Source organism: Coturnix japonica, chromosome 2 (assembly GCF_054131305.1).
Source record: "Coturnix japonica strain WE chromosome 2, WE-NBRP24, whole genome shotgun sequence".
Classification (NCBI taxonomy): Eukaryota; Metazoa; Chordata; class Aves; order Galliformes; family Phasianidae; genus Coturnix; species Coturnix japonica.
In genome coordinates, this window is record NC_140664.1 from 50758408 (window position 1) to 50773377 (window position 14970).

A 14970-nucleotide genomic window follows, 5' to 3' on the forward strand; every position below is an offset into this window, starting at 1 on the left:
TAATAAACACACTAAATCCAGTTTTTTTGTTTGATGCTTTAAAAGCACACACACTAAAAATCATAAATTCCACAATCATCATTTTACCAAGAAGTATTTCTGTAACTTGAAACAACAACAAAAAAAAACCACAGTAAAGATTTCCTGGTATTAAGTAGCCATATCTACCACATTTTAAAGGATTTCTTGCTAACTATATAAATTGAAGTATATCTGCTCTTACATAATAAAAAATAAAAAAAATAAAAAACATCATTAGCACTTTTTTCTAAATGTTTAAACTGTATTTTAAAATGGCAAGATGCAAATGCATGCAGACTTGATATATGATAAACGTAAGACATGAACGATCTTGCTTTGATTACAGTACACACTTGCTTTGTGAAGAACAATACTACGTAATGTAGTTATACAATTGCAGGCATCATTTTTATCTTTAGAATCTAGTTTTCACATAGTAAGATTGAATTACTGTATTTTGACAAGTACAATAAAAGTTGTTCATACTGCTTTTTTAATCTTAATTTACTACTTGCTTTTGTACATCTTAATGAATAATACTAGATAGAAGAAATCTCAAATGAAAAGCACACATGTAAAAAACAAAAAATAAAAGTAAATCATATTCCTCCAATGTTATACTTGCATTTTTATATTTCATACAGTATCAACTGTATGTTCATACAATACTTTCCTCAGGGTTATAAAAATATTTTACGTAGACATATTACAACCGTTTTAAATCAAAACTGAAACAACAGACACCGAAGACAAAAACTTCTGTCCTAATGTTCAATTCTTATTCTTAATCAAAGACATTTATGTTTCTTTACCATGCGGAAAGTCACAATATACCCACAGAGAACTACATTCTTTGAGTTGCATAGATAACACAGTTATGTAATTAAACATACAGCTATACAAGTATGTATATTCATGCACTGCTATTTACTTAATATAAATGCATATATAATGTATGTATAGGGCTCTGCATAAATCTACACATAGCTAACTACATTTACATGGCTCTGTATAACCATTTTATTATTGTTACCTACACCAAAGCAAGATAAGTTCATATTTATATTCTTACATTTTTAAGCAATGATTTCAGGATCCACTTTAGGTGATCTGCCTCCAAGCTTACTCTCTGTTCCCTACACAATTTGTTTAAAAATCTTAAAACATCTACCAAAAGCTTCTCATCCTCAGCAGAAGCTGGAAGCACTTGCAAAAATCTGCAATGAAAACAAGAGTATATATATTCATACTTTTAGGGAGAGTGTTAAGATCTCAGTCTAATAGGGCTGAATTAACTAAGCAAGTATAATATTAATTAATATATTAAGCAAATAAGGGGTTGCTTATTATCTAAGTATATCTAAATATACATGACATAACTACAAATAATAGAAATTATCAGTTATATTAAATCTTCCATACACCTGCATTGTATATACTTCACACATTAAAAGACATAGAATCATGTGTTGGAAAATACAGAAAAAACAGAACAGGGACAAAGACAGAAACTGTTGGAGCAGGTCTAGAGGAGGGCCACGAAGATGATCAGAGAGCTGGAGCACCTGCTCTATGAGCACAGCCTGAGAGAGCTGGGATCCTTTAGCCTGGATAAGTCTCCAGGAGTGCCATCCAATACCTGAAGGAAGCCTACAGGAAAGTTGGAGAGGGACTTTTTAGAAGAGCATGTAGCAACAGACAAGGAGAAATGGTTTTAAACTGGAAATAGGTAGATTTAGACTGGATATTAGGAAGAAATTCTTTACTGTGAGGGTGGTGAGACACTAAAACTGGTTGTACAGAGAGGTTGTGGATGCCCCCTCCCTGGAAGCATTCATGGCCAGGCTGGATGGTGCTGAGCAACCTGGTCTATTGGGAAGTATCCCTGCCTATAGTAGGGGGCTGGAACTACATGATTTTGAAGTTCCCTTCCAACCCAAACCATTCTATGATTCTACAATTTTAAACACCCCATAGTTATATATGGTATTCTTACACTGTGCTGCTTTGACATAAACAAATGACAAAATCATATGCACACTGAGCTTTGAATGGGCCTCTAGAGATCATCTGGTCCAACTCTCCTACTCTAGTAGGGTCATGTAGAACTGCTTATTCAGGACCATGTCCAGGTGGCTTTTGAAGATCTTTGAGGAAGAGACTTAACAACCTCATTGAGCAACCTGTGCCAGAGCTCTACACTGTGAAAACATCTCCTGATGTTCAGATAGAACCTCTTGTGCTTCAGTCCTTGCTCATTTCACCTTGTTGTGTCACTGGGCATCACAGAAAGGAATCTGGCTCCACTTTCTCTGCAGTCTCTGTCAGGTGTTTATATACATCAGTGAGATGCAGTCCCCTATTAGCAGTTGCAGCTCTTTTGACCTTTCCTCATAAGAGATACTGCAGTTGCTAAGACATCTTATCTGGCACTTCCTTGGACTCCTTCTAGTACATATATGTATCTCTTGTACTGGGGAGCCCAGAAATGAACACAATTCTTCAAGCGCAGTTTCATCAACACCATGCAGGGGGAAAAATCACCTCCTTTGCTCATCAGCCATCAGTACGTAAGGTTGCATGAATTTGTTCTATCCCAAGTACAGGAATTTTCATTTCCCTTGCTGAACTGCTGTAGCTTAAGCTTGGTATAGAACAAACCACTCCCATTTTCCTAAACAGCATACAGAAGATTCTCAGCCCATATATCAGAACCAAAATTTGAACAGATGGACAAAAAACAGCCAAACACAAAACAACAGAATTTGTGCTGCACTGATATACCAGTCTTTCAACAAAACACACAAAACTATACAGTAGAAATAAGTGGACTTACGCTTTGAATCACATGGCTGTAGGCTCTAAATAGCACTTTAAAGTCAGAACTAGTGGAGAATTGCAGTAGAATGAATAATCCCTGCTCAGAAGTGGATTATACACAAAACTGAGCACATCCAGAACAGTCATGTTTGCTTGCAAATAGCTAAATTACAAGCTCTGTAGTGTTAAAGATCTATTTGCAAACAGATAGATGATGTGTTTTATGAACAGAAATTTAATTCCACTCCTAATCAAAGAAAAACCATGCACAAACCAAACACTCAGAAAATCAGAAAAATAAAAAAAAGAATAAAAATAGCATACAAGCAAAGCCAATGTTAATATTACCTGTATAATTTGTGGTTAGTCTCATCTATTAGCTTTAGGAAGTACAAGGAAACAGAAGTCAACTATATGATCACATAATAAATTTTCCATGGGATCATCCTGACTATATGCACAGAAAACAATCAGAATCAAAGGTACATAGGCTATCAAAGGCGTAAAATTGATGATATGAAAACTATAAACTTTATAATTTAAACAACATACTTGTAATACATTTTTGCTTTCAGTATGCTTACCTATTTATTGCTTTTTGCCAAACAATGCTCTTCAAAATGGTTCGACAAGACCCAGAGATGCATTTTAAAGCAAGTCTGTCATTCAGAGCATAAAAGCTGAGCCTAATGAGAGAAGCTTTAACATCCCCATGGGATACTGCCAGAATGATTGAATTAAGACAGTCCTGCAGTCCACAGGTTGTGTGAGTAATTTTCAGTATAAGACTGTCTTCTGAGGAGAGTTTTAGTGTGTCTAAAAATCTGAAAAGGCATAAAAGAAAAAATTATTATCCATGAGTATACTTCTAAATTATTTTAGTTCAGATGAGAAAACAAAATACAAATTTCCTTCCAGATGTGATTTAGTTAACCAATCCTTTCCCGTTTTTTTTTCACTTCAAAAACATAAAACAGAAGCCCAAAACCAAAAACACACCACCAACAAACAACCCCAAAAGAATTCAAATCCTGAGCCACTTCAGTTCTTCAGAAGGAGGGCACCTCTCAAAAACTTCTTTCAAAGGTGTCATTCATGGTTTGTAACAAATTTTTCCTCTCTGGCATTGTTGGTGTTAACTATGATATTTTCTTTTTAAGAAATTACTTCTGTTTTGAATGGGATACATTAAAATAAAAATGATTTATCAGGAATGCTGAGTTCTGTATACAAAAGAATCTCAGAAACCTTGCTAATCAAGTGCTCACCAAAGCACATCCAGAGAATTTTCTTGATTACCTATAGAAGGAGGGGAATTAGCTCAAGTGGTAGAGCGCTCGCTTAGCATGTGAGAGGTAGCGGGATCGATACCCGCATTCTCCAGTATTTTGGCTGAACGGAGACCTTTGTCTGGAACTCAAGAACACAAGGAAAGTTTATGGTCCTTAGAAGAAGGTGCAAGGATTATGAGGATTACAAATACACAGTGAAGCTGTGCAGGGAGAAAATTAGAAAAGCCAAAGCCCAGCTAGAACTGAACTTGGCCACTAAGGTGAAAGACAATATTTTTATAAATACATCAACAGCAAGAGGAGGGCTAGGAGGAATCTCCATCCCTTGTTGGATGCAGAGGGGAACACGTTAACCAAGGATCAGGATAAGGCTGAGGTACTTAATGCTTTCTTTGCCTCAGTCTTTAACACTAAGACCAATTGTTCCCTGTGCACCGAGGCCCTTGCACTGGAAGACAGGAAATGAGTAACAGAATAGGCCACATATAATCCATGAGAAAATCGTTTTGGACAAGCTTCAAAAGCTGGACACTCACACGTACAAGGGGCCAGATGGATTGCACCCTAGAATGCTGAAGGCATTTGTGGATGTGGTTGCCAAGCCACTCTCCATCATTTTTCAATAGTCTTGAAGAATCAAGGATGTCCAAGCAGACTGAAGACTGGAAAATGTGATGCCCATCTCCAGAAAGGGCCAGAAAGATAATCCTGGTAGTTACAGACATATCAGTTTCACCTTAGGGATAGGGAAGGTTATGGAAAGGACAATCTCAGGAGCCATCATGGATCAACTAAAGGTTAACCAGAGGATCAAGGCCAGACAGCATGGGTCTATGAATGGTAGATTCTAGTTGAAAAACTTAATTTTGTTCTATGACAAGGTGACCCACTTAGTGGATGAAGGTAAGACTGTCGTTGTGGGCTACCTGGATGTCAGTAAGCCCTTTGACGCTGCCCCCCACAACATCCTTGTGGAGAAGCTGGCTGCCCATGGTTTGAATGGGTGTACACTCTGCTGGGTGAAGCACTGGCTGGATCGCCTTGTCCAAAGAGTTGTGGTCAATGGAGTTAAATCCACTTATTGGCCAGTCAGGAGTGCTAGGGACACTTTACTTAACATCTTTATTAATGAGCTTGATAAGGGGACTAAGAAAGAACTTTTTCCTCTCATAGAGTGTCAGGCACTGGAATGGCCTGGCCGGGGAGGTGGTGGAGCCACCGTCCCTGGCAGTGCTCAAGAGGTGTCTGGATGAGGAGCTATGACATATGATTTAGTGGCTCGTGGTAGCAACAGTAATGGGAGGACAGTTGGACTAGATGATCTTGTATGTCCCTTCCAACATTGTGATTCTATGCTTTTATGCAGAACTTCTTTACATAAGGGGCTGTTCAGCACTGGAACAGGCTCCCCAGGGAGGTGATTGAGTCACTATTTCTGAATGTGTTTAAAATTTTGAATGTGGTACCCGGAGACTTTATTGAGTGGAGGGTTGTTAATTAGGGTAGTATGTATAGGTTGTGCTAAGACTTGATCTTTAAGATCTTTTCCAATCTGAGCAATTCTATGATCCAATGATTTAGGTATTATCACAATAACTTATTTAAAACTACTGTGATGCAATCCTTTACATTTAGAAGACAAGATTTTCAAACTACAAACAAGTTGTACTGTTGTTTGATGTCAAGCATGAACTTGAAGGAAATATACTAAGATTTAAAAACAAGATTAAACAGCTCACGTTTCTGCTTGCTTCTCGTAATTTTTCAGTCGCAGCAGGTTTTCAGTCCCATGGTACCATGACAGATTCCAAGACATCTTTAGCATATCTAACACAGGCTTCATAGTCAAGCTTTCAAAAGACAAAGGCACTACAATGGAATTAGGGCTAACTATATGATGACCGGTGATCTTGACTGGGAGATGATATCTGAAATAAACAAACAAAGACAACAATTAAATGCTTCAGTCAATAATTTTTTTAATTTTGCAAATAATGTTTTCAAAACTGACAGCCAAAAAAAAAAAAAAAAAGCTTGGTGAAAAATTCCACATTTATCACTTAAAAGAGAAGACAATTTTGGAGGTAATATCAAATGCCTTCCTTTGTTTCTATCCTTTATGAAGGACAGCAAACGTAAAGGACTAAAGTTTAGTGAAAAAACAAACAAAAACAAACAATGCCAACCTGCACCTCTCCCTCACCACCACTTCCCCCCAAAAAGGATGAATAAAACAAAGAACAGTTACAAAAAGCCAACATACCTTCTAACAACAGCAACAGGTAAACTGAAGGCAGGCAGGACAGTACCATTACTGCTCATGCTCTCAGTCCTGCAAGAAAGATTAAGTTATTTCTTATTTTTAACTTTGATCATCTACTAATGCTGTAGTTATTCAACATGTTTCTGATACAGCTGTTTAGTATTTTTTCCCCTACAAAAATCTTGTAGAACCTATTGCTTAATATATTTATAAGCTGTGATTCTTTATGATTATGCAATATTCAGGTATTCTTAGGTCATATACACATAGAATACCTGCTAGAGACGTAACATACATGAAAACGAAATTAAATACCAAAGCACAGGCTTATTTACAAGGCTGTTTTTAAGGTAGTGTCTCCTATTTTATTATTTTGACCCATGACATCAAAGGCAAATGCTGGTGGCATGGCAGTAGAGGTTGAACCTTCCTGCCATTTCATTATACTTGTTGCTGTGAGGCAGATGGCAGCAGAGAGGCAGTCTGACAAAACGGCATCTGACATGTAAGTGTGTATGAAGGAAAAGTGTGGAATTAAATTCCTCCATGCAGAAAAAACGACACCCATTCACATACATCAGTGCCTGCTGAACGTTTATGGAGACCAAACAGTGGATGGGACTACGAGACAGTGTGTTTCAGTAATGGCAACAGCAGGTCACCTCCACTGGTGCACATTTCTATGAGCACAGCATTCAGGCTCTTATTCATTGATAGTGAAAATGTATAGAAAATGGTGTTGACTGTGTTGAAAAATAGTTTTTTGTAGCTGAGAATTTACTCTATCAAACAGTTGTTATTGTGCTCATTGCATCTTTTGTAGTTTCCATGGAAATAAATAGGAGGCATTACTTTGAAGTGACCTATGTACTTTTTTTTATTAGAGACAAACACAAGTGAGAATTGTTTTTCAGTGTACTTCATGTGTGCATATTTTAAGCACATATTTTTTCCTGACATACATACTAATTTAAAATAACAACATAACATTAGCTGAAGTCCTTTGGCTTAAAGGCAACCACTACACTTGAAATAAGAGAAATAATTGAAATAAGAGAATTCTAATTGAGTTAGAAAATCATCAATAACACATCCATAGCTAGTTATTTGACTAGTGCCGTTTCCATTTATGGAAAACATGGATTAGAGAATAACCAGGGCTTTTTGAAAATGAAAATAAAGGTACTTAAGTATTAAGTACAAAGTACTTATACATGCCAAGTAGACTTATAAGACATACAATCTAAATAATGAAACAATTCATTTGACATGCAAATATGCGATTTTGAACATATGCTTCTGTGGATAATTTATATATATACACATATATTCACACACATATCCAAACAAAACTGAAAAATCTTTAATTTTGATTAAGAGAACAGAATTGAATAACTATGTTTCATACCACGTGTCTGTTCTTGATACTTCATCAAACAACAGAAGACAAAGCAATACTGAGGCTTCCGTTAAAACAGCTTGATCATTTTGGAATATCAGGGAAACTGAATAAAACAAAAGATACTTTAGAAATGGTTAGGGACACAGTGCCATTTAAAAGTACATAGAAGGACAGTGGTTCATCTTTTTTTTCCCCACAGGTATTTTGCTAACATCTTAATGAGATGTCACAACATTGTTAACACTAGCAAACAATGTTTTCTTTAAAATATCATGGACTCAGGAGTTATCCAAGACACTCACAAAAGCTGCTGGTTAGTCATGTAACATATTTCACATATTTTCTTTCTACCTATGTATTAAAGTCAAAATAGAAACTTCACCTCTGAACAGTAAAAGCAACAAAGATGATTGCTGTGCTAGAGACAAACGAACATCTGAATCAGCATATACGAGTTTCCTCAAGATCATCAGACAAGGTAACACTATGGATTCCATAACCTGCAAGAATAACAATTTAATATTGAAATCAATTAGGATGATCTGTTATGAGGTGCTCAATACATATAGCTACACAATAAACAAGCGCATACTACTATTTATAGTATAGAAACATCCCTAGTCAAGAAAATGCTGTCCCTGCATAACTGTATATTCATTAGAAAATAACTGATAACTTTCGGTTTCATTTTATTAGCAATTGTTGGTGGTATTATTGGTCTCTGGCCTTATAACATACTTATGGTTATATAACACACTTCCAAAATACGTACTTCTTCTGAGCACATACATGAGATAAGGGATTTTAAAAAACTACTTATTCATAACCTTATTCATTCTTTTTTAAATGCAAATAGCTTACTGTATCATACAAATTTTCTAGTCCCAATCTTTCAGATCACAAAATAAGAAAGCAGCTGTTAAAGTATCAGTCAGCAGCCAAAAACAGGACCAAAATCACTTTCACTGAAGAATGATAAGACAGCATGTCCTTCACAGAACATTACGTTGCTCGACTGAGATTCTACCTTTCAATTTAGTTTAATGAACTCTATCACCAAACACAGCATCATTGGATATGCAATAGATAAAATCTCTGCTTCTTTAATTTGAGAAGGCATGTTCTGTACGAGACCATATACAGCCTTTTTTAAATTGTGCTTCTTCCCTCTACTATAAACTTCACCTTTTTCTTTCATATCACTACGATGATGCAGAGTTTTATTTCTCTTTTTGTAAGTGTGTCGTTTTTTGCATATTTATTTTTTTTCCCCTTTATAGATTTTAGAATGAAATTAAAAATCATTTGAAATGAGAATTGGAAACTAGACTAGACTGCATCCCAATTTCTTGTTTAATAAAGCTTATGTGGTGTATCTTTGATCTAATGAATTTAGCACTGCCTTCTGTTAAGAAAAAGCTACATTAAAGAAGAGGTAAGCAGTGCTTCTACTTGATTTATTTTCTAACCCAGCTCTTGCACATTTTGAGGAAATAAATCATTATATAGAAAAATGAATTAGAAAACCAAAAACAAAACAAATAACTAAAGGTTTGGATGGTTGGTCTGCTATGCCAATGTTATGAAAGCAAACTGAGAAAAGCAGTTTTTCCATTTAAAAGAAACTTTATAGCCTAAATAAGAAGACACTAAATGACTGAAAATAATGACTTTCAGAAAAATTCAACCACCGGATTAAATGTATTATGAAACTGGAAAGATTCTTCATCCACAACATAAATGCACTCAGCTTTAAATATCTTATCTTACAAGGCCATCCCTTGTTAAGTGATCTTCTATAGTCAAAAAATTACTTATTCCTGAATTGTAACTTGATGTGCAAATTCTCACTTCCTATGAATCTAACCTAATCTTTAATTATCATCATCATAGTCATCATAGTCTTGTGCGGGTTGGAAGGGACCTTAGAGATCATCGAGTCCAGCCCCCCGGGATTCGAGCCTCTGTGTAGCAAAGCGGCACTTCTACCACTTGCGCCACACGGGGGATTCGAACTCCGGGCCCCAGTGTTGCAAGGCGGCGTCCTTAACCACTGCGCCACCAGGGCACACAGTTATAAATTATACACAATTATAAATTGCCTCAAGTCTTACCTTTAGAGTCTATTATAGACAATAGCTTTTATGAGTTAAAAAAGTTGGTTATGGTCATGACTGAGAAATCTGGTAGAAGTTCAGGTATATTTAAGAGACACATCACTTAACAAAGTCTGCTAACTATTCTCACAAGTTGACAAACTAATCTTCCCTAAGAGAATCATAATGTCATCAGAAACATAACAAATACATTTTACAATGCAAAACTGATGCACAAAGAAAACTACAGATTTAAGCACAGAAAAAAGCAAACTCTACTATCATCATGCTAAGCTAGTTTTACCTTGCCATTTACATGTACACATTCACTAAGGTAAGCCAAAACCTTTTCTATGACACCCGACTTTTTCACAATACCATGCATGTTGGTATCTGTAGGAAAGACAAAAGGTGGTTAAAAAAACTGGTTTCATAATCAATTTAATGCTGAACTTCTCTCAATGATCAAAAACTTCCATTGAGAGCAAAACTTGTTCTGTTGATTAGCAACTTTAACAGCAAGTAAAGCTCTAGTTCTACTAAGGAAAGCCTCCACAAAGTCTTGTTCATCAGTCTTTCTTTAACTCAGCTAACCTAAACATAGCATAAATGCTAGTTAAAAAATGCATAAATATTAACTAATCAATTCTTTGTAACAATTCATACTTTTTCTGCCCATGTGATCAACACAATTATAAAACAAACTCATCAATGAAAATGTAATGCATATGATTAGTAACCTAAATAAAATCATAAAGATTACAAGCAGGAGCATGTTTCCTGCAAACATACTATATGCCTCAGAGAGTCTATATCTTGACTTTGAAAGGGGATATAAACATGGAAGCTTAACCCGAGTTTACCAAATTATGTTCATGACATAACCATCTCAAAACGGAGAGAAACATTTAGGATATTAGAAGAAATTCTCCACTACACATAAAACATGTAAAAGTAATCTATGTAATCTAAGAACTGACTTCCCTAATTAAAATGAAACAACACCAAAAATACTTGTATATTTTATAGTAAACATCAGCTCCTTCAGTCAAGGTATTGTACTTAAAGTAGTAAAAGAAAATATTTGAAGCACCATCAGTTGTAACACAAATCAACAGAATGATAAACATTTAAAAGGCAAGGCAGAAAAAAAAAGTTCTGACAGAGCTTACAAAATTCAGCTTCTTCCTCTATTACCAAGGGGAGCTGTTTTCAAACAAGTAAGATCACTATTTCTTTTATTACCATCAAGAATAAAAGACACTACTGTCCACAACAGCACTACCTTCTGTTCCAAAAATACATATAAAACTTACAAAAAGCACCATTTGCAGAAATATACACAAAAGTAGCAGAACTAAAAGTTCTCATGGACATTTGACTATAAATTTTCTCAATTTTACCTTGTAAAATAATGGCCAGCTGCTCAGCTGAAGACTTTCGTAGAACTATGTCAACAGCATCAGAAGTCAAGATGTCATAAAGCTTTTCAATTGTTTCTACCTAAAAGTAAAGTTATTATAGATTTACAACCAATATACAATTGTGAAATAAGGTAACTTGTCACATTTCTTACTGAAATAGAAAATCCCAGAATTGCAGATGGAAGGAACTTCAGGAGGCTCAAGCCACAAAGTTGTGACTACCTATTTTGCCCAGATCCACATCCTACTTTAGAATATCTTTAAAGGTACTCCACAACCTCTGTAGCCAACCTGTGCCAGTGCTCTGTAACCTGAACAGTCAAGAAGTGTTTCTTCATCTTTAGATGGAACCTCTTGTGTTTCACTTTGCGTCCATTGCATTTTGTCCTGTCACTGAACATAACCGAAAAGATCTTGACTCCATCAAAATAAGGGCTTATATTCTTTGTTAGAAAATATTTAATTGGATTCAACGTGTACAAAATAAGAAAGGAAAAGACTATAGCCCTTTTATAACTTAATCTCTAATTTCTGTCATATACAGAAAAGAATAGCTTTTAGTAAACAATAGAAGCTGATTTCTAATAAATAATGTTCAGTTTATGCAAGTCTACAGAAAGCCCAAAACTACACAGGAATACTAGAATTAATAATTTTTAGTCTGCAAAGGGGACTGATGGCAAATGGGTTAGAGGAACTAAAATAATTCTATATATCTGTGCAAATTTCATATTATGGTTTTTGGAGTATAAATCAAGTGTGGCCGGAATAATTTTAAAACAGAGAGGAATCACATTAACAGTATGTTAAACAGTTGCTAATCTCATGAGGTTGTAAAGAAAGGAAAAGAATGGAAGGAAGGGAAAAATAAGTAAAACACAGCTTAACCGACCAAATGCAGAAAGAAAATTTTCCCTTATATCATGTAGTCATAACTATTTTTCCTTTCCACAAAAGCAATAATATTTAGAAAACACAGACAATTTCCCATTATTTTAGAATATTTTCATACTGAAACCTATCTTCCTCAGTAAAAACAGGTCCTGTAGAAAAAAAAAAAATCTCAGAAAAAAATCAGACCACCCACACACAATTAAACTGTCATAAGCAGGGCAAGCACTTCATTCTTTCTGCTAACTGATCCATGAAGGGCAAAAAAAAACCAAAAACATAACAACTGAGTAACAAACAATTGTTACAAGGTATCATTGTACCAATGATAAAGTATTTGGATAGAGCTTACCTTAAATATAGACTCCATTTTATCATCCAATTTCAGCTCAATAGCTCCTTCTATAACAAATAAGTTTGATATACTAGTAAACACACTGCCATGAAGACATGGACGTTTCAGGCTTGTTCCTTCTTCATTCAAAAGATGGAATAATAAATGTTTAAGTGCTACAGAACGAACCCTAAAGGAGTAAAAAATTTAAAATAAATATCTAGAGTGCTCATAACAGAAAATGCTAGTGTCACAGTTAAATATTAATCTATATAATTAATATAGTACTGGGGAACAAAGGCTTTACTTTATACCTTTCACATCAACCCCCTGTATAATAGTCAATTGTTTTTCAGGTTTGTTTTAAGGAAGATATTTTTGGCACAAATGTTAAAGATATGCTGAAATGATGCAAGGCAATACACACAAGTGCTTTTTTGAGAAGAGAAGACGCAGAGCAGCTCGTAGCCTGGAAGTTCTAGGGAGGATACCATCTCCTTTGTCAGAGGATGTTTCACTCAAAGTGAGGATACAGTTACCTAGCTCATCCTTTGTGTCAGCGTAACCCTAAAACAAAAACAAATCCCCTAAATTACAATAAATTAATTAAAAACTTAGCAAATTCAACAAGTAATTCCCGCTCTTTTACATACTAATGGAGAGTGGAAGAAGTAGCAACTGAAGAAAAAACATAAATAAAAAATATATATTCCTGTAGATAAAAATTCCTCTATGAAAAAAACAATGAAGTTTATCTAAAGATTCTTACATGGCTCACTTCCACTTGAAACTTTAACCCTCTGTCTGTTAGTGCTTTTGTTTGATGTAGTCACTATAAGCCACAGCATAAAGAAAAACCGTACTCTCGAAAAAATGAGACAATTCCTTCTCACACATTTAGCCTACAGTTATATTAAAATCACTATCTAATCTTGAATATCAATGGAATGCATATGTATGTGCAACAGAAAACCTGACATTTCTTCAGAGCTTTCTTCACCAGTAGCCTTCCTCCTTTCATACTGCACTTCCTCTGCTGTGACAGACATCCAATCTGATCCTTCTATTTCATAGACTACCTTACTTAATGATTTTTTTTTATTTTTTTTTCAATTTATGGTAATACTCAGATACAGGCAAAGAAGAAATTGCTGGCAATGATACTAAGTAAGCATAAATAATAATCAAGGGTGATATTTCAAAAGAAAACTTAACAAGAGAAAGAAACCTCACAAGACCTCTCTCAATTATGTTTCAACGGTCTTGGGAATTTGGAAAGTTCACATTCAACTGGAAGCTGGCAAATATTGTCCTAATTTTCAAGAAGGGCAAGAAAGACAGTACTGGTAATTATAGACCCTATCAACCTCACTTAAGTGCCTGGTAAAATTACAGAGACTACTCCATAAATTATTGAAAAACATTTTAAAGACAAAGCAGTCACAGGTAACAGTCAACACCAGTTCTCAAGGGTAAACAGACTTGATTTCCTTTTATAACAAAGTAGCCCTCCTAGTTAACCAGAAGAAGCCAGAAGGTGGAAGTTTGAAGATTTCAGCAAAGGTTTTGGTGACCTAACAGTATCATTCTGGACAAAATGTCCAGCATGCAGCTCAACAAAGACATAACACAAGGCATGAACAATTGGTAGATGGGTAAAGCACAAAGGGTTATAGTGAACAGGCTTACACCAGGCTGGTAGCCAGTCCCTAGTTAGGCTCCCTAGGGCTCCAGCTTATGACCAGTTTTCTTCAATGTTACCACGAACAACTTCTTAGACACAGGTCTTGAAGATATATATATAAGTATGCAGGTGACAATAAATATGGATTTCCACTCATATCCTCAAAAAAATTTAAGTATCAGCCAGTAACTGCCAATCTCTATTATGGTAACAGGCTAAAATTTGTCTACAAATAAATATCAAAGAAGGCATTTCACCATTTGACATATGAGTATTACACCGTTAATCTACTTTCCACCCGCTACTTAAGTAAATATTCTGTTTGTTCCCTACAAGATTCATGCTGCTGTTTACAAGATTTCATACACTAAATACTGATAATAGCACATAGAGGTTAGCACATAGAAGTACCTGTAAAACAGGAATGATGGGATGGAGAGCCTCAAGAAACTTGTTCCAAGTCAATACTGTCATTACTAACTGGCCCTGCAATAGATGCATCAGAATGGCCTTCGCTGAGGAGTTTACCTGCACAATTAAAAAATAAAATAAATAGTAAAGAAAAGAAACTAATTCAACAACTCATGTGTTTACATCAGTTTGACAACACTGTAATAGAAAATATTAATACAAAAAATTCTCAATTATCAGTCACACTAAACATCAGGCTGTTAAAAACAACTGAAATGCATAACATTTCTCTTTTCATTGGTCTCTTAATCCTTCACTCTTTCCACATGTAT

General features: G+C 35.3%; 1 protein-coding gene and 1 non-coding gene across 9 annotated transcripts in view; one reads left to right on the forward strand and one right to left on the reverse strand.

The window, feature by feature from the left end:
* Positions 1–14970, reverse strand: part of RTTN (rotatin) — a 71049-nt gene that overhangs the window by 33087 nt on the left and 22992 nt on the right. For all 8 annotated transcript variants that reach the window (XR_014942635.1, XR_014942636.1, XR_014942634.1 and 5 more), the window contains 11 exons: positions 14639–14755; positions 12971–13110; positions 12562–12733; positions 11298–11397; positions 10199–10287; positions 8181–8298; positions 7805–7901; positions 6397–6465; positions 5873–6061; positions 3426–3665; positions 1094–1238 (listed from right to left, as the gene is read on the reverse strand). Coding sequence is in view for 5 of the 8 variants with exons in the window: in XM_085537560.1 (XP_085393686.1) it covers positions 1094–1238; positions 3426–3665; positions 5873–6061; positions 6397–6465; positions 7805–7901; positions 8181–8298; positions 10199–10287; positions 11298–11397; positions 12562–12733; positions 12971–13110; positions 14639–14755 (1476 nt within the window). In the remaining 3 variants the exon portion in view is untranslated. The remainder of the gene's footprint in view (positions 1–1093; positions 1239–3425; positions 3666–5872; positions 6062–6396; positions 6466–7804; positions 7902–8180; positions 8299–10198; positions 10288–11297; positions 11398–12561; positions 12734–12970; positions 13111–14638; positions 14756–14970) is intronic.
* Positions 4152–4224, forward strand: TRNAA-AGC (transfer RNA alanine (anticodon AGC)). The gene has a single exon. It is a non-coding gene; the product is annotated as a tRNA-Ala (tRNA).